The 18,701-nt window shown below is 37.4% G+C and overlaps 1 protein-coding gene across 4 annotated transcripts in view; it reads left to right on the top strand.

Moving 5' to 3' along the window:
* The window catches only part of CWF19L2 (CWF19 like cell cycle control factor 2), a 160,953-nt gene that overhangs the window by 43,149 nt on the left and 99,103 nt on the right, over window positions 1-18,701 (top strand). For all 4 annotated transcript variants that reach the window (XR_007518146.1, XM_049889435.1, XM_049889436.1 and 1 more), the window contains exons 6-7: window positions 1,239-1,332; window positions 18,207-18,322. Coding sequence is in view for 3 of the 4 variants with exons in the window: in XM_049889435.1 (XP_049745392.1) it covers window positions 1,239-1,332; window positions 18,207-18,322 (210 nt within the window). In the remaining variant the exon portion in view is untranslated. The remainder of the gene's footprint in view (window positions 1-1,238; window positions 1,333-18,206; window positions 18,323-18,701) is intronic.

Genomic DNA, 18,701 nt, shown 5'->3' on the forward strand with positions numbered 1-18,701 from the left:
CTGTATTAGTCTTGTCTTATCTCCTTTATAATAATCGTAAACTTTTTGAGATACTATGCTCTGTTCGTATTTTTATCTTCCTTAGCAGCTGGTATGGAACTCTGCATATAGCAGATGCTTTTTGACTTCGTATATTTGAAATTGTAGAATTACTGTTAATTTCTCTATTAATCCCAGTTTATCATAGCCCAAAATCATACTGCTCTGTAAATCCTTAAATTGAGTTCTGAAATTTGAGAACCTATAATAATTTGTGATTTTGCTTAGGTAAGAATTCAGATGGTTGTGTATAGGAGTAAATCATTTAGATCAGTGAGTGAGATTAGCCAATATTCAAATATCTGCATGTCAGTATAGGCGTGTTGTTCTTTGTACATCGTTGTATTCTTAAGAAGTGATAAGTATTTAATTTCTTTTTGAGAAAAAATTAGCCCTCCCGTTAAAACCAAATGTTAATTCTATAATAGCAGTGAGGATAAAATGAAAGTGATCGGAAGATGTCTAAAATGATGGCCCTTAGCTGAAGCTTTGTTATGAAGCGTGTTGATTTTCTGTCTCTTCTTGATATCGGGGATATCATTAGTCTTCTAGGCTTGTGTTTTTCAAAATGCGGGTAATAAAATTAATTCATTGCAATCAGTATTAAAAAAAAATAAAATGCAGCATGTATTACATGTAATAAAGCTACATTTTGTATCCTAAAACTTTGTTTTGGCCACATTTTCTCTCTTTTTCACTGTGAGTCATGGTCAATAAAAAATTTGAAAGCCAGTGTTCGAGGCCGTGTCTGTGGCCTCTTGCCTCCTTAGGGGCTGCAATGTGCTATTAGCTACCATCCCATAGTGCCTATCTAAAGTTCTTCAGTGTGAGGGGGTTTTGAAATCTGCGTGTAGCTTTGGCAGTCTGTCTCCCATCTTCAAAGCACTTGTCAGTTACTTGTTTATTGTCTGTCCCCCTCACTTAGATCATAAGCTAGAAGGGTGAGTCAGGTATATTGACTGTTACGTCGCCTGCGTCTAGCACAGAGCTGAGACGTGGTAGGCATTCAATAAAAGCATTGAGTGAATGAATTTCGGCATGATTTGCTCCAAGTTATAGAAGAGCATGGTCTTAAGAGTGCTTTAAATGATTTGTCCAAGGTCACAACAATTAAGTGAGTCTTGAATTTTTTATTATTTTTAATTTTTTTGTGGTGGGGTTATTTTTAAATTCTGATCTTTGAAAATGTTTTCTTATAGTCCAGACTGTTGGAAAGAGAGTTGAATCCATACTGGAAGGATGGCGGGACAGGTCTTCCACCAGAAGACTGTAATATGTCATCAGTTACTAAAGGTATGCCTATATTTTGGTTGTAGACACAGCTGTTTCTTAAAGCTTTTATTTCTAAGGATGTGAGTTTGTTGGTAAATTGGCAGGATATGTTATGACTTCCAAAATGCATAATAATCCAAGTCAGATTATGGAATGCACTAAATACAGGTTTTATTACTGGTTGTTTAAATATTTCTGCGTGATGCTGTGACTTTGGTCAAGTCCTGAACTATCTGTGTCCGTGTATTTGCGAAACATTGATAAATTTATTGATTATCTGGTATGAAATTTGTATGGTTTCCATTATGAACATCTATGATTATTACAAAAAGTTTAGGTTAAGTATGCCAAGATGTTGATAAAATATTCACAACCCTTTGAGGCCTTATTTAAATTATTAGTACTTGTGAATGTTCTTTTAATTATGATACATTTGGGAGCAAATTGATTAAAAACCTTGTTTTCCTTTTTTTTAGATTCTGCCTTTTTTTTTTAATTGTGCTTTAAGTGAAAGTTTACAAATCAAGTCAATCTCTCATACAAAAATTTATAACACCTTGCTGTATACTCCTAATTGCTCTCCACCTAATGAGGCAGCCTGCTCTTTCCCTCTACTCTCTCTTTTCATGTCCATTCCACCAGCACCTGACCTACTCTGCCGTTTCATCTCCCCTCCAGATAGGAGATGCCAGCATAGTCTCAAGTGTCTACTTGAGCCAAGAAGATCATTCTTCACCAACATCTTTTTCTATCCCATTATGCAGTCAAGGCCCTGTCTGAAGAGTTGGCTTTGGGAGTGGTTCCTATCCTGGGCTAACAGAAGGCCTGGGGGCCATGACCACCGGGGTCCTTCTGGTCTCAGTCAGACCATTAAGTCTAGTTTTTTTACGAGAATTTGGGGTCTGCATCTCACTGCTCTCCTGCTTCCTCAGGGCTTCTCTGGTGTGTTCCTGGTCAGGGCAGTTATTGGTTGTAGCCAGGCACCATCTAGTTCTTCCGGTCTCAGGCTGATGTAGTCTCTGGTTAATGTGGCCCTTTCTGTCTCTTGAGCTCGTAATTACCTTGTGTACTTGGTGTTCTTCATTCTTCTTTTGTCCAGGTGGGTTGAGACCAATTGACGCATCTTAGATGGCCGCTTGCTAGCATTTAAGACCCCAGATGCCACTGTCTGAAGTGGATGAAGACTGTTTTCTTAATAGATTTTATTATGCCAGTTAACTTAGATGTCCCCTGAAACCATGATCCTCAAACCCCCGCCCATGCTCCACTGGCCTTCGAAGCATTCAGTTTATTCAGGAAACTTCTTTGCTTTTGGTTTAGTCCAGTTGTGCTTGACCTCCCCTGTATCATTTGTTGTCTTTCCCTTCACCTAAAGTAGCTCTTATCTACTATCTAAGTAGTGAATACCACCTCCCTCCCTACCCCCTTTCGTAACCATCAAAGAATATTCTCTTCTCTGTTTAAACTATTTCTTGAGTTCTTATAATAGTGGTCTTCTACAATATTTGTCCTTTTGCAAATGACTAATTTCACTCAGGATAATGCCTTCCAGGTTCCTCCATGTTATGAAATGTTTCACAGATTCCTCACTGTTCTTTATCGATGCGTAGTATTCCATTGTGTGAATATACCATAATTTATCCATTCATCTGTTGATGGGCACCTTGGTTGCTTCCATCTTTTTGCTATTGTAAACAGTGCTGCAATAAACATGGGTGTGCATATATCTGTTCGTGTAAAGGCTCTTATTTCTCTAGGATATATTTCAAGGAGTGGGGTAGCTGGATCGTATGGTAGTTCTATTTCTAGCTTTCTAAGGAGGCGTCAAATCGATTTCCAAAGTGGTTGTACCATTTTACATTCCCACCGGCAGTGTATAATTGTTCCAATCTCTCCACAGCTTTTCGACATTTATTATTTTGTGTTGTTTGGATTAATGCCAGCCTTGTTGGGTTGAGATGAAATCTCATTGTAGTTTTGATCTGCATTTCTTTGATGGCTAATGATCGTAAACATTTCCTCATATATCTGTTAGCGGCCTATGTCTTCTTTAGTGAAGTGTCTATTCATATCTTTTGCCCATTTTTTAATTGGGTTATTTGTCTTTTTGCAGTTGAGTTTTTGCAGCATCATGTAGATTTTAAGATCAGGCGCTGATCAGAAATGTCATAGCTAAAAACTTTTTCCCAGTCTGTAGGTAGTCTTTTTACTCTTTTGGCAAAGTCTCGAATGAGCAAAGGTGTTTGATTTTTAGGAGCTCCCAGTTACCTAGTTTTTTTTCTACGTTCTTTCTAATATTTTGTATACTGTGTATGCCATGTATTGGGGCTCCTAACATTGCCCCTGTTTTTTCTTCCATGATCTTTATCGTTTTAGATTTTATATGTAGGTCTTTGATCCATTTTGAGCTCGTTTTTGTGCATGGAGTGAGGTTTGGGTCTTGTTTCATTTTTTTGCAGATGGATATCCAGTTATGCCAACACCATTTCTTAAAAAGACTGTCTTTCCCCATTTAACTGTTTTGGGGCCTTTGTCAAATATCAACGGCTCATATGTGGATGGATTTATGTCTGGATTCTCAATTCTGTTCCGTTGGTCTATGTATCTCTTGTTGTACCAGTACCAGGCTGTTTTGACTACTGTGGCAGTATAATAGGTTCTAAAATAAGGGAAAGTAAGGCCTCCCACTTTGTTCTTCTTTTTCAGTAATACCTTATTTATCCGGGGCCTCTTTCTCTTCCATATGAAGTTGGTGATTTGTTTCTCCATCTCATTAAAGAATGTTGTTGGGATTTGGATCAGAATTGCATTAAATGTATAGATCGCTTTTGGTAGAATGGACATTTTTATAATGTTAAGTGTTCCTATCCACGAGCAAGGTACGTTCTTCCACTTATGTAAGTCTCTTTTGGTTTCTTACAGAAGTGTACTGTAGTTTTCTTTGTATAAGTCTTTTACATCTCTGGTAAGATTTATTCCTAAGTATTTTATCTTCTTGGGGGCTACTGTAAATGGCATTGATTTGGTGATTTCCACTTTGATGTTCTTTTTCTTGGTGTAGAGGGATCCAACTGATTTTTGTATGTTTATCTTGTATCCGGATACTCTGCTGAACTCTTCTATTAGTTTCAGTAATTTTCTGCAGGATTTCTTAGGGTTTTCTGTGTATAAGATCATGTCATCTACAAATAGAGATAATTTTACTTCTTCCTTGCCAATCTGGATGCCCTTTATTTCTTTATCTAGCCTAATTACTCTGGCTAGGACTTCCGTACAATGTTGACTAAGAGTGGTGATAAAGGGTATCCTTGTCTGGTTCCTGATCTCAGTGGGAATGCTTTCAGGCTTTCTCCACTTAGGGTGATGTTGGCTGTTGGCTTTGTATAAATGCCCTTTATTATGTTGAGGAATTATCCTTCTATTCCTATTTTGCTGAGAGTGTTTATCGTGAATGAGTGTTGAACTTTGTCAAATGCCTTTTCTGCATCAATTGATAAAATCATGTGATTCTTGTCTTTTGTTTTATTTATGTGGTGGATTACATTAATTGTTTTTCTAGTGTTGAACCATCCCTGCATACCTGGTATGAATCCCACTTGGTCATGTTGAATTATTTTTTTGATATGTTGTTGAATTCTATTCGCTAGAATTTTGTTGAGGATTTTTGCATCTACATTCACGAGGGATATAGGTGTATAAGTTTCTTTTTTTGTCTTGTCGTTACCTGGTTTTGGTATCAGGGATATGGTGGCATCATAGAATGAGTTTGGTAGTATTCCGTAGTAGAGGTTTTAACTCTTCTCTGAAAGTTTGGTAGAACTCTTCAGTGGAGCCATCGGGACCAGGGATTTTTTTTTGTTGGGAATTTTTTGATTACCTTTTCAATCTCTTCTTTTGTTATGGATCTATTTAGTTGTTCTACCTCTGTTTGTGTTAGTTTAGGTAGGTAGTGTGTTTCTATAAATTCATCCATTTCTTCTAGGTTTTCAAATTTGTTTGAGTGTAGTTTTTCATAGTAATGTGATATTCTTTTAATTTCAGTTGGGTCTGTTGTAATATCACCCCTCTCATTTCTTATTCGGGTTATTTGATTCCTCTCCTGTTTTTCTTTTGTCAGTTTGGCCAGTGGTTTATCAATTTTGTTGATATTTTCAAAAAACCAGCTTTTGGTCTTGTTAATTCGTTCAATTGTTTTTCTGTTTTCTATTTCATTTAGTTCAGCTCTAATTTTTATTATTTGTTTTCTTCTGGTGTCGGTGGGTTTTTTTTTTTTGCTCTCTTTCTATTTGTTCAAATTGTAGGGATAATTCTTTGATTTTGGCCCTTTCTTCTTTTTGTATGTGTGCATTTATTGATATAAATTGGCCTCTGAGTACTGCTTTCACTGTGTCCCAAAGGTTATGATAGGAAATGTTTTCATTCTCATTGGTTTCTATGGATTTCTTTATTCCATCCTTAATGTCTTATCTAATCCAGTCTTTTTTGAGCAGGGTATTGTTAAGTTCCTAAGTGTTTGATTCCTTTTCCCTGCTTTTTCTAGTATTGATTTCTACTCTTAGGGCCTTATGGTCAGAGAAGATGCTTTGTATTATTTCAGTGTTTTAGATTCTGCTCAGGCTTGCTTTATGACCTAATATGGGGCCTATTCTAGAGACTGTTTCACGTGCACTAGAAAAGAAAGTGTACTTGGTTGCTGTTGAGTGGAGTGTTCTGTGTATATCTATGAGTTCGGGTTGGTTTGTTGTGGGATTTAGGTTTTCTGCGTCTTTATTGAGCTTCTTTCTGGATGTCCTGTTCTTCACCGAAAGTGGTGTGTTGAAGTCTACTATTATTGTGGAGCTTTCCATCTCACTTTTCAGTGCTGTTAGAATTTATTTTATGTATCTTGCAGCCCTGTCACTGGGTGCATAAATATTTAATATGGTTATACTCTTCCAGTATATTGTCCATTTAATTATTATATAAGGTCCTTCCTCATGCTTTATGATGGATTTAAGTTTAAAGTCTATTTTGTGAGAAATTAATATTGCCACTCCTGCTCTTTTCTCATTGTTTTAGTTTGTTTGTGTCTCAGAGTCTAGGTGTGTGTCTTGTAGGTAGCATATAGCAGATCATGTTGTTTAATCCATTCTGCCACTCTCTATCTCTTTATTGGTGCATTTAGTCCATTTACATTTAATGTACTTATGGACAGCTATGAATTTAGTGCTATCATTTTGATGTCTCTTTTTGTGTGTTGTTGACAGTTTCCTTTTCCCACTTAATTTTTAATTTAGTTTATATGTTGTCTTTTCCTCTTATTCATTGTTGTTGATTTGGTTTCTGCTGATTCTCTATTTTTTTCTTGCATTTTATTTTGAGGTGTAGGATAGTTTGTCTCCTTTGTGGTTACCATCATATTTACCCCTATTTTTCTAAATTTAAACCTAACTTTTATTTCTTTGTATCACCTAGTCTTCCTCTCCATATAAAAGATCTGTAACTACATTTCTTAGTCCCTCTTTATTGTTTTAATGGAGCCTTCTTTTACATAATAACATTGCTTTTTCCCTGTTTTGAGCATTTGTTTAAATCTTGATTTAATTTTGTTATTTCCCTCTCTGAGTGGACATCTGATTGCTCTGTCCAGTGTTCGAGACTTAAGTTGATACCTGATATTATTGATTTTCTAACCAAAGAACTCCCTTTAGTATTTCTTGTAGTTTTGGTTTGGTTTTTTTTGAATTCCCTAAAAAAAAAAAAATTTTTTTAAACTTGTGTTTATCTGGAAATATCCTAATTTCACCTTTACATTTGAGAGACAGTTTTGCTGGATATGTGATTCTTGGCTGGCAGTTTTTTTCCGTCAGTGCTTTATATAAGTCACGCCATTACTTTCTTTCCTGCATGGTTTCTGCCGAGTAGTCTGAGCTTATTCTTATTCACTCTTCCTTGTATGTGATTTTTCGTTTATCCCTAGCTGCTCTTAAAATTCCCTCTTTATCCTTGGTTGTGGCAAGTTTGATTATACTATGTCTTGGTGACTTTGTTTTAAGATCTAAGTTACGTGGAGTTTGATGAGCATCTTGGATAGTTATCTTCTCATCTTTCACGATATCAGGGAAGTTTTCCGCCAAGAAATTTGTGACAATTCTCTTTGTATTTTCTGTTATCCCTCCCTGTTCTGGTACTCCGACCACTGGTAGGTTATTTCTCTTCATAGAGTCCTACATGATTCTTAAGGTTTCTTCATTTTTTAAAATTCTTTTATCTGATTTGTCTTCAAATATATTGGTGCCAAATGCTTTACCTTCAAGTTTAGAAAATCTGCCTTCCAGTTGTTCACATCTGCTTCTCTGACTTTCTGTTGAGTTGTTTAAGTCTGTAATTTTATCGTTAATCTTCTGAATTTCTGATTGCTGTCTGTGTATTTTTCCAGCTTAGTAAATTTTTTATTGTGTTCCTGAATAATGTTTTTCATTTCTTCAACTGCTTTATCTGTGTGTTTCTTGGCTTGTTCTGCATATTGCCTCATTTTCTTCCTGTTGTCTTGAAGGGTTCTGTATATTAATCTTTTGTATTCTGACTCTGGCAATTCCAGGAAGGCACTATCATCTAGAAGATCCCTTTATTCTTTTTTTTAGAGCTTGTTGGGGCAATCATGGTCTTTTTCTTTATGTGACTTGATATTGACTGTTGTCTCTGAGCCATCAATAAGTCATTGTATTAGTTTATTTTATGTTTGCTTACTGTTTTGTAGCTTCTCGCTTTGTTTTGTGTTGCTTGAGTGAGCTAGCTTGATTATTTTCACCTTTGAAGCTCTGACATCCTGTCCCCAGATGGCTAGAGCTGTTATCAGGTATATCATTGTAGGATCCCATTTACTTTTCTTGTATGAATTCAGCTCAGGTGTCCAGGAATCTGATTATCAAGTGTGTGGTACAGGCTCTGTTCTACAGTCTTAGAGGGGGAGGGGTGATTGGTGTAGGCACTGGTATCTAGTTGCACCAGGGGGTCATGCTCTGAACAAGGCAGGGGGCTGGGAACTGTCCCCCAAATGTCTCTGTGGAAAGCGTGTCCCTGTTCCCTAGAGCGTACAGGTGGGTGGGTTCTGCAGGTGGACCATGGGCACCCAGTGTTTTTTGTTGTAAGGACTGGGCGGTACCAGTTATCCCTGGATCCCTGTTGCGGGTGGCTGGGTGAGTTGAGTGGAGCCACCAGTGTTTAGGTCCCAGATGTGGGTAGGTGATGACCCTGCTTAATAGAGCGGTAGCAAACATCAAACCCATACTTCTCCACCATAGAGCTGATACAGTTGTAGTCTGCCAGCAAGGGCCTGTTCTTCTGAAATAGGTCCACACAAGTCCATGCAGTGGGGAAAGTTACTCAAAGTCCATGGACTGTTTATGTCTGGATAGGATCCGCCTCTGTCCTGAGCTCCCCCGGTTAGTGGAACTGACAAATTATCTTTTCCCCCCATTGCAAATTTATTCCTTCTCCAAGGCTGGAAGGATGGCTCTAGGTGCTCAACAGGGCCTATCTTAGGCCCAGGGAAATTAACAGCCACTGAAGCCAGCGTGGGGTCCGAGGGCACAGTAAAATATATACACATAATTAGCTTTTTTTTTTTTTTAATTAACTTTTATTAAGCTTCAAGTGAACATTTACCATTCCAATCAGTCTGTCACATGTAGGTTTACATACATCTTACTCCCTTCTCCCACTTGCTCTCCCCCTGTTGAGTCGGCCCTTTCAGTCTCTCGTTTCATGCCAATTTTGCCATCTTCCCTCTCTCTATCTTCCCATCCCCTCTCCAGTCAAGAGTTGCCAACACACTCTCCAGTGTCCACCTAATTTAAATGGCTCACTCTTCATCAGCATCTCTCTCCCCCCCCAGCTGACCAGTCCTTTTCATGCCTGATGAGTTGTCTTCGGGGATGGTTCCTGTCCTGTGCCATCAGAAGTTCTGGGGAGCATTGTCTCTGGGATTCCTCTAGTCGCATTCATATCATTAGGTATGGTCTTTTTATGAGAATTTGGGGTCTGTATCCCATTGGCCTCCTGCTCCCTCAGGGGTTGTCTGTTGTGCTCCCTAGCAGGGCAGCCATCGATTGTGGCCGGGCACCAACTAGTTCTTCTGGTCTCAGGGTAATGTCGGTCTCTGGTTCATGTGGCCCTTTCTGTCTCTTGGGTTCTTGGTTGTCGTGTGGCCTTGGTGTTCTTCCTTTGCCTTTGCTCCAGGTGGGTTGAGACCAATTGATGTATCTTAGATGGCCGCTTGTTGGCATTTAGGACCCCAGGCGCCACAATTCAAAGTGGGATGCAGAATGTTTTCATAATAGAATTATTTTCCCCGTTGACTTAGAAGTCTCCTCAAACCATGTTCCCCAGACCCCAGCCCCTGCTCCGCTGAACTTTGAAACTTTCATTTTATCCCAGAAACCTCTTTGCTTTTAGTCCAGTCCAATTAGGCTGACCTTCCTTGTATTGTGTGTTGTCTTTCCCTTCACCCAAAGCAGTTCTTATCTACTGATTGATCAATAAAAAACCCTCTCCCTCCCTCCCTCCCTCCCTCCCTCCCTCCCCCCTTTGTAACCACAAAAGTATGTGTTCTTCTCCGTTTTCTCTGTTTCTCAAGATCTTATCATAGTGGTCTTATATAATATTTGTCCTTTTGCCTCTGACTCATTTCGCTCAGCATAATGTCTTCCAGATTCCTCCATGTTATGAAATGTTTCAGAGATTCGTCACTGTTCTTTATTGATGCGTAGTATTCCATTGTGTGAATATACCACAATTTATTTACCCATTCGTCCGTTGACGGACACCTTGGTTGCTTCCAGCTTTTTGCTATTGTAAACAGAGCTGCAATAAACATGGGTGTGCATATGTCTGTTTGTGTGAAGGCTCTTGTATCTCTAGGGTATATTCCGAGGAGTGGGATTTCTGGGTTGTATGGTAGTTCTATTTCTAACTGTTTAAGATAACGCCAGATGGATTTCCAAAGTGGTTGTACCATTTTACAATCCCACCAGCAGTGTATGAGAGTTCCAATCTCTCCGCAGCCTCTCCAACATTTATTATTTTGTGTTTTTTGGATTAATGCCACTCTAGTTGGTGTGAGATGGAATCTCATCGTAGTTTTAATTTGCATTTCTCTAATGGCTAATGATCGGGAGCATTTTCTCATGTATCTGTTGGCTGCCTGAATATCTTCTTTAGTGAAATGTGTGTTCATATCCTTTGCCCACTTCTTGATTGGGTTGTTTGTCTTTTTGTGGTTGAGTTTTGACAGAATCATGTAGATTTTAGAGATCAGGCGCTGGTCTGAGATGTCATAGCTGAATATTCTTTCCCAGTCTGTAGGTGGTCTTTTTACTCTTTTGGTGAAGTCTTTAGATGAGCATAGGTGTTTGATTTTTAGGAGCTCCCAGTTATCGGGTTTCTCTTCATCATTTTTGATAATGTTTTGTATTCTGTTTATGCCCTGTATTAGGGCTCCTAGGGTTGTCCCTATTTTTTCTTCCATGATCTTTATCGTTTTAGTCTTTATGTTTAGGTCTTTGATCCATTTGGAGTTAGTTTTTCTGCATGGTGTGAGGTATGGGTCCTGTTTCATTCTTTTGCAAATGGATATCCAGTTATCCCAGCACCATTTGTTAAAAAGACTGTCATTTCCCCAATTGACTGACACTGGTCCTTTGTCAAATATCAGCTGCTCATACATGGATGGATTTATATCTGGGTTCTCAATTCTGTTCCATTGGTCTATGTGCCTGTTGTTGTACCAGTACCAGGCTGTTTTGACTACTGTAGCTGTATAATAGGTTCTGAAATCAGGTAGAGTGAGGCCTCCCACTTTCTTCTTTTTCAGTAATGCTTTGCTTATCCGGGGGTTCTTTCCCTTCCATATAAAATTAGTGATTTGTTTCTCTATCCCCGTAAAATATGATGTTGGTATTTGGATTGGAAGTGCGTTATATGTATAGATGGCTTTTGGTAGAATAGACATTTTTACTATGTTAAGTCTTCCTATCCATGAGCAGGATATGTTCTTCCACTTAAGTATGTCCTTTTGAATTTCTTGTAGCAGAGTTTTATAGTTTTCTTTGTATAGGTCTTTTACATCCTTGGTAAGATTTATTCCTAAGTATTTTATCTTCTTGGGGGCTACTGTGAATGGTATTGATTTGGTTATTTCCTCTTCGGTGTTCTTTTTGTTGATGTAGAGGAATCCAAGTGATTTTTGTGTGTTTATTTTATAACCTGAGACTCTTCCAAACTCTTCTATTAGTTTCAGTAGTTTTCTGGAGGATTTCTTAGGGTTTTCCGTGTGTACGATCATGTCATCTGCAAATAGTGATAGCTTTACTTCCTCCTTGCCAATCTGGATACCCTTTATTTCTTTGTCTAGCCTAATTGCCCTGGCTAGGACTTCAAGTACGATGTTGAATAAGAGCGGTGATAAAGGGCATCCTTGTCTGGTTCCCGTTCTCAGGGAAAATGCTTTCAGGTTCTCTCCATTTAGAGTGATATTGGCTGTTGGCTTTGCATAGATGCCCTTTATTATGTTGAGGAATTTTCCTTCAATTCCTGTTTTGGAAGAGTTTTTATCATAAATGGGTGTTGAACTTTGTCAAATGCCTTTTCTGCATCTATTGATAAGATCAAGTGGTTTTTATCTTTTGTTTTATTTATGTGATGGATTACATTAATGGTTTTTCTGATATTAAACCAGCCTTGCATACCTGGTATAAATCCCACTTGATCAGGGTGAATTATTTTTTTGATGTGTTGTTGGATTCTATTGGCTAGAATTTTGTTGAGGATTTTTGCATCTATGTTCATGAGGGATATAGGTCTAAAATTTTCTTTTTTTGTAATGTCTTTACCTGGTTTTGGTATCAGGGAGATGGTAGCTTCATAGAATGAGTTGGGTAGTATTCCGTCTTGTTCTATGCTTTGAAATACCTTCAGTAGTAGTGGTGTTAAGTCTTCTCTGAAGGTTTGGTAGAACTCTGCAGTGAAGCCGTCTGGGCCAGGACTTTTCATAATTAGCTTTTGCCGAGAGCGCTCTTCTTCTCTGGTTTCAGAGGTGTGAGTAGGCTGTGTGGCTGGCTCCTTCCCCCTGAGGAAAGGCGGGTAAACGCTACTGCCAGCCCGCCGTAGCTGCTTCTGGAAATGGTGCCTGAGGGCTCCCAGTGATTGTGATCCGGTAACTTCTCTCTGGTTTTGAACCGTCTCTTCCTCCCCTTGCTACAATTCAGATTCTCAGTTTGCCTTTGTTGTTCAGGACTCCTAGCTTGTCATAAATATAGTCGTTTCACTTGTTTTTTCAAGTCTTTGTTGTATGAAGGCTTGCTGGAAGCACCTGCCTATTCTTCGCCCCACCTCAATTAAAAACATTTTTGTACTGGAAAGTGTTTTGTACTTGCATTTCTATTTTGGATAGATTAATAAAAAATACGATTCTTGGTAGATATAAAATGAATTTGGTTTGTTACATTCTATAGCAAATCGTAAAAAGTATAAAGTTTCTGAAATTTCATGAAAATAATGTACAAACGTTAAAGATGTGTTTCACATCTTAAGAAATTTCTACTTTGCCAACATTAGAATTTGTATTGACCTCAAGAGAACTAGATGGTATCTGGCTACCACTATTGAACCTTCTGATCTGGGCCATGGTGTATGCACCCTGATAGAATGGAAGAAAAATAATGTAACAGAACTTCAGATTCCTAAAACACACACACACAAAACAGACTTGCTGGACCATTTGAGACTGGAGGACTCCCCAGGACTGTTGTCCTGAGATACTCTTTAAACTTTGAACCGAAACTAGCCCTTTAGGTTACCTTTTAGTTAAATAACAGATAGGCTTACAAAATAAAGAATATCACCCTTGAGTACTGTGCTCCTTTAAAAAATCTTCTATATGAGCCCCAGTGGTTAACAATTACTTTAAAACAAAGAGAATGTATGGGGGGCAGGGAAGCTAGATTAATGGAAATGGAACAACCAGAATGGAAATATTGAAAATGTTCACACATTGTGAAGAATGTAACCAGTGTCACTGAACAATTTGTGTAGAATTCGTTGAATGGGAATCTAAACTGCTGTGTAAACCTTCACTGAAAACACAATGGAATATTATTTTTTAAAAAATGTATTGCCGTTAGGATAATGCTGGTATTTCCCAGCAGATGTAGACAAAATGTTTCAGTGTCACCATAAATATACTTCATAACATAATTTAAAAAATTCTTTTATGTCAATTAAATGTTGCATTGACAACTTAATGAAAAGTTTATTTAATTAAAATATACACCTAGTATACAGATAGTGTTGTATATCATATTATCACTGCCTCTAAGTGATTAATTGATAGGATATTTTCCTGCTTTTTAGACGTACCCAGAAACTTTTAGACATAGTTTATTTTTATTTGGCCATTTCTTAAAATTCCTTTGTATTTTATGTAGTGATATTCCTAGTGCCATCTTACTTGTTTCTGTAAAATTATTATTTACTAATTTTACTGAAGTAATTAGTACTTGTAACTTTATTGTCTTTTAGCATGGACAAAAATGTCTCTGATGGGGCGTTACATAATACTAACTGTGGTCATATGCAGTGTGGTAGCAGTAGTGTCAGATTTAGTCTAGCTTCAGAGAGAAGGAGAATCAGTATCAGCCCAAAGTTGATTCCTCTGAGGTGGAGGTCAGACATACCTTGACTCTACAACCTTTTTAGTAATTCTCACACCACCTGTCCTCCCCATGGCACTCTCTACTTCTCTGCTGGGTTTGCTAATTTGTTGCTGTGGCCACACAGAACTCACAGACCACACTCAAAACAGTTATGTGGTTTACTAGGGAAGTGAAATGGGATCAGGATTAGCTTGGAAGCAACAGGAACAGAATCAGTGCCAGGAAGCACACAGACAAGGTCTGGAAAGCTTCACCAAAGTGAAGAGCACATCTCTTCCTTCTTTAATATAAGACAGCACTCTCTCTCTCTTCCTTCACCAGCACGCCTCTTACCTGAAGGCCCTCAGCTCTTTTGCTCTGTGGGTTGGCAAGCCCATGGTGTAGCCACCTTGCACTGTGGGCCAGGAAGCTCACCACGCTGTCTTGCACCGTTCTTCTGGTTCTGCTACCGCCGCTTCAGTGTTACAGTTCTCTCTGACTCCTGGGTCTAGGAGGCTCAGTTCAGGAACCTTGGGTCCAAAGGATGTGCTCTGCTCCAGGCTCTTTTTCTTGATGTTAGTGAGGCCCTCCCTAAGCCTCTGTGTACTTATGTAGGGAAGTGGCTCAATCCTATTGAGCCATTTTATATACCCTATTTGCATAATAATTGACCAGTGTTTCATTAGACTAAACTGGACAATCCCCTCTCACTGGCTTTATATGTTTGCATAATAACTGACTTTTTCTGCGGGCAGGGACTGGCTTCTTTCTGGGCAAAAGTAAGGAGCTTCTCCAAAGGACTAAGGCAACTGTAACAAGGGCAACTGTAACAATTCCTCACGGTTTAGAGGAAAAATCTTCCAAGCTGTCTTCTCCTTTCCCCCTTTCATAGAACCAAGGCAAAAGGCCAAGAAAGGAACTCATTTCACCAGAACATCAGACAAGGGTCTCTTTGAAGTACTGTGTTTAAGACTTAAAAAAAAAGGCAAGCAATAATTACTTATTAATGTCATAATTTGGGAAAGTTTCCTGACCTCTCTGAGCCCAATTTATTCATCTGTGCTATGGGAATAATGAGAATACCTATCTCATAGAGTTGTTGTGAGGGTTAAATGAGTTAATGCTTTTAGCATAGTATCTGAATATAGTAAATACTTGATGATGATGTGAAATACTTGTCCTTATGGTTAAATATTTTGGCAAGATTTTCTCAATAAGAGTTTTTGTAATTGTTGTTATTGTTAGTTGCAGTCAAGTTGATTTTGATTCATGGTGACCCCATATGTGCAGAGTAGAACTGCTCCACCTTTTGTAAGCAGATTGCCAGGCCTGTCTTCAGAGATAACCTCGGCGTGGGTTCAAACCTTCAACCTTTTGGCTAGTAGTCGAGCACTTAACTGTTCGTACCACCCAGGGACACCTTGTCATTGTTGCAGTCCCGTATTTTCAACAATGAATTCGTTAGACTTTTTTTTTCCCTTTAATCTGAGAGAAAATTAGATAGCAAAGTAAGTAAACCTTTATCAGAGCTCATACAAAATTTAATCATATTTTAGTAATGGGGATATTTGTACAATTCTAGAGTTTACATGGCACTTTTATATCAGTTTATTTTCATAATATCTGTGCGAGGATAGCAGAGTAGATGTTATCGTTCTAATTTTATAGCTCAGGAAACTAAGGCTTAGAATGACCTGTAGACATGTGAGTAGTACTAGAACCCAAGTCTTCTGATTCCTCGTTCAGGATTAGCTACTCTAGATTTTTTAGTAGAAGACTGTGTGTGTGTGTGTGTGTGTGTATGTGTGTACGTATGTATATATTTGACCATGTAGTTAGTGGAAATTCCACTTTACAAACTCTTCCAGTGTGTTTTTGTTCTTATTGATTTTTTATTTTTTCCTTTATAATCTTTGAGATGGAAGGAATCTCAAAGGTAGTTTAAGTGACTTATTTTACAGAGAAGAAGCAAAGGTCCAAAGAAGTTAATGACTTGCCTAAGGTCCTAAAACTAGCTACTTAATAGTAGCAAAACTAAAGTCTATCTCATGATGTTTATTATTTTTTTTGTATTATCCTGTCTTCTGAAAGAAATGAGGAGTGTAGCCCAGACTCATTTGGCTGTATTTGTCTATGACAGTATGCCTTTTCATTAAGATGGAACAATTTTAGTCTCTTAATTTCTAACTTACAAAAAACAGATTTGAGATACAGGTTTATATTAAGTGCTACAAACCAGTGAATCTACTATAATTATTTGATTATATCTTAACTTCAGCATAGAGGCCTGGGATCATGTTTTATTCATATTTGTACCTCTTACTTTGTTTAACAAATTCTCATATTCACAGTAGATATTCACTAAATATTTGTTGGATTGCATTTCATGATAAATGGTGCCGCAAATTGGCAATTTTTTGCTTCCTTTTTAAATATTAAGTATGGTTATTTCTCTTATTAAAATAAGATTATTGATATAATAATTTATGTAATTAAAGATGATTATTGCCATCTTTAAGTATAAGATTAATAAGACTATTAAAATAGAATATATAATCACTAACAGTGGTGTTACATATATAATTATAAAATTTTAGCTTTAATTTATGACTAAATTGACTTGAAAATATTTGTTCCTTTTAGATTTCCTTGATAAATGTCAACACAGAGGAATAAAAGCAGTCTTACTTTTCCTCTGAGATTTTTTTCTCTGAGCTAGATACATATCTTGGTGCTCATAGATTGTAAAGGAAATTTTCACCACACTCATCAACATTTTATCAACTTCACAGATAATTCTTTGGAATGAATTTTAGTCCTATAAACCTATAGCTGTCTAGTTGATTGCAACCCATAGCGACCCTAGAGGACAGAGTAGAACTGCCCCATAGGGTTTCCAGGGAGTGGCTGGTGGATTTCAGCTGCCAACCTTATGGTTTGAAGCCAGATCACTTAACCACTGTACCACCAAGGCTCCATAATTTGGTCCTATAGCAGGGACATTAACATAGGTATTAATGATGACGAGGTTCTTATCACTGTGTAGATTTCAAATTCAGACTAACTGGAGCAAGAGCCAAATAGGCTTTCAAATGAAAGTGAGTCACTAGATCTAGAAAGTGATCTAGATTTCAAAGTACAAAGTATTTCTAAGTTCACAGTGCAAAGTATTTTAGACATGTAAAGAAAGGTTACGTTATCTTACCATTGCTTAGTAGAGAGAAATTTTGGATTTGATTGAGAAAAAAATGAATTTGAAGACTGAAATATCTTCTTTAACCTTTTTTTTTTTAATTGAAGTCTGACACATATGGTAGTCTATTTTAGGAATCTATTTTAGAAATATATCAAATCTATGGTTTCATTCTACCGATAATTGACATTTGGGCTCTTTCCAGCCAGGGGTTATTGCATATTGATCTGCTGGAATATTTACATCTTTTAGGGTCTCTGTGTGCATTTCTGTTGGTTTTAAGAGCAGGGAAGGTCTTAAAGCAGTCCTGTATCTGGGCAAGGAAAAGCAGGAGTTTTAAGTAGCTGATTAGATTTCCTCTTTATATGTGTCAATAGTGTGAAGCATATAAAAAGAAACATAAGTAGCTTGATAAAGTTTGTTGCTATAACGGGCATTCAGATGTTCATGGATGGTAACTGAGAGTAAAGTAGGGTAATTTGTTTTAACATACATTTCATCTTTGTCTTCTCTAGCTCCCTCATTTGTTCTTTGTGCTGCATCTAAGGTAGCTTACCCTTCCCCATCCCGTGTATATAACTTTATTCCTTATTTTTAGGAATTCCATCCCTATTCTTGTCTTTGCTTATAGAAACCCAATTTTCTTTCTTGAACCTGGTTTGTGAAATTTTTCCCTGACCTCCGGTAGAAATAATTCTTTGCTTTTCTAATTTTCTGTAAGCCTTTAAATCTTTTTATAGTATGTTTCATGTATTGTCCTTATTTTAATTGTTTATACTTCATTCACTTAGACTGGAATTTTCCTGAGGATAGTTTTCTTTATCTTTTCCTTCCTCATAGTGGCAAAACTCTGTACCTGATACATCGGCACTCAAATGTATTCTGAATTGAATTTTCAGTGCACTTACGATTTTTACTTATTCAAGGAAAATATTTGAATTTCTAGTTTGGAAGTCATCATAGAAGCAATAAATATTAATTCTTTGACAACCACATGAAAAATGTGACTGACGTTTAATATTGGAATTTAGTTTCGGTAGTGGAAGACGGGGGATTAAGCTGGCTAAGGAAGTCTTACCAAAGAATGAAGGAACAAGCTGAGACACAAAACAGAAATTTTGAAGACGTTGTAGCTGAAAGATACGGGGTGAGTATCTGTATTAAGGAGATATATATTATTTTTAGACTTATATGAAAAGTAAGTGCCGTTGTCAGTGTTTTGTGCCGTGAAATACTTTTGAGTTTAACTGATAATAAATTTCAAATACTGCTGAAGTCATTTTCTGCTTTTCATTATTGTATAAACTTATGTAACTTTTTTTTATTTAATAACTTAAGTATATAAAACTTAAAAGTACATAGTAAATTTTAAGTATGTTAAAATGGCATTTTCTCATTGTGAAAAATTTAAGTAAAACAGGAGAATCTCCATAGTATACCTCTGGAGATAACCACTGTTAAAATTCTGGTCTGTTCAGAGTTTTTTTTCCTGTGAGGGCATTTGTGGGTATACACTTTAAAAACAG

Source organism: Elephas maximus, chromosome 7 (genome assembly GCF_024166365.1).
Source record: "Elephas maximus indicus isolate mEleMax1 chromosome 7, mEleMax1 primary haplotype, whole genome shotgun sequence".
NCBI classification, from domain to species: domain Eukaryota; kingdom Metazoa; phylum Chordata; class Mammalia; order Proboscidea; family Elephantidae; genus Elephas; species Elephas maximus.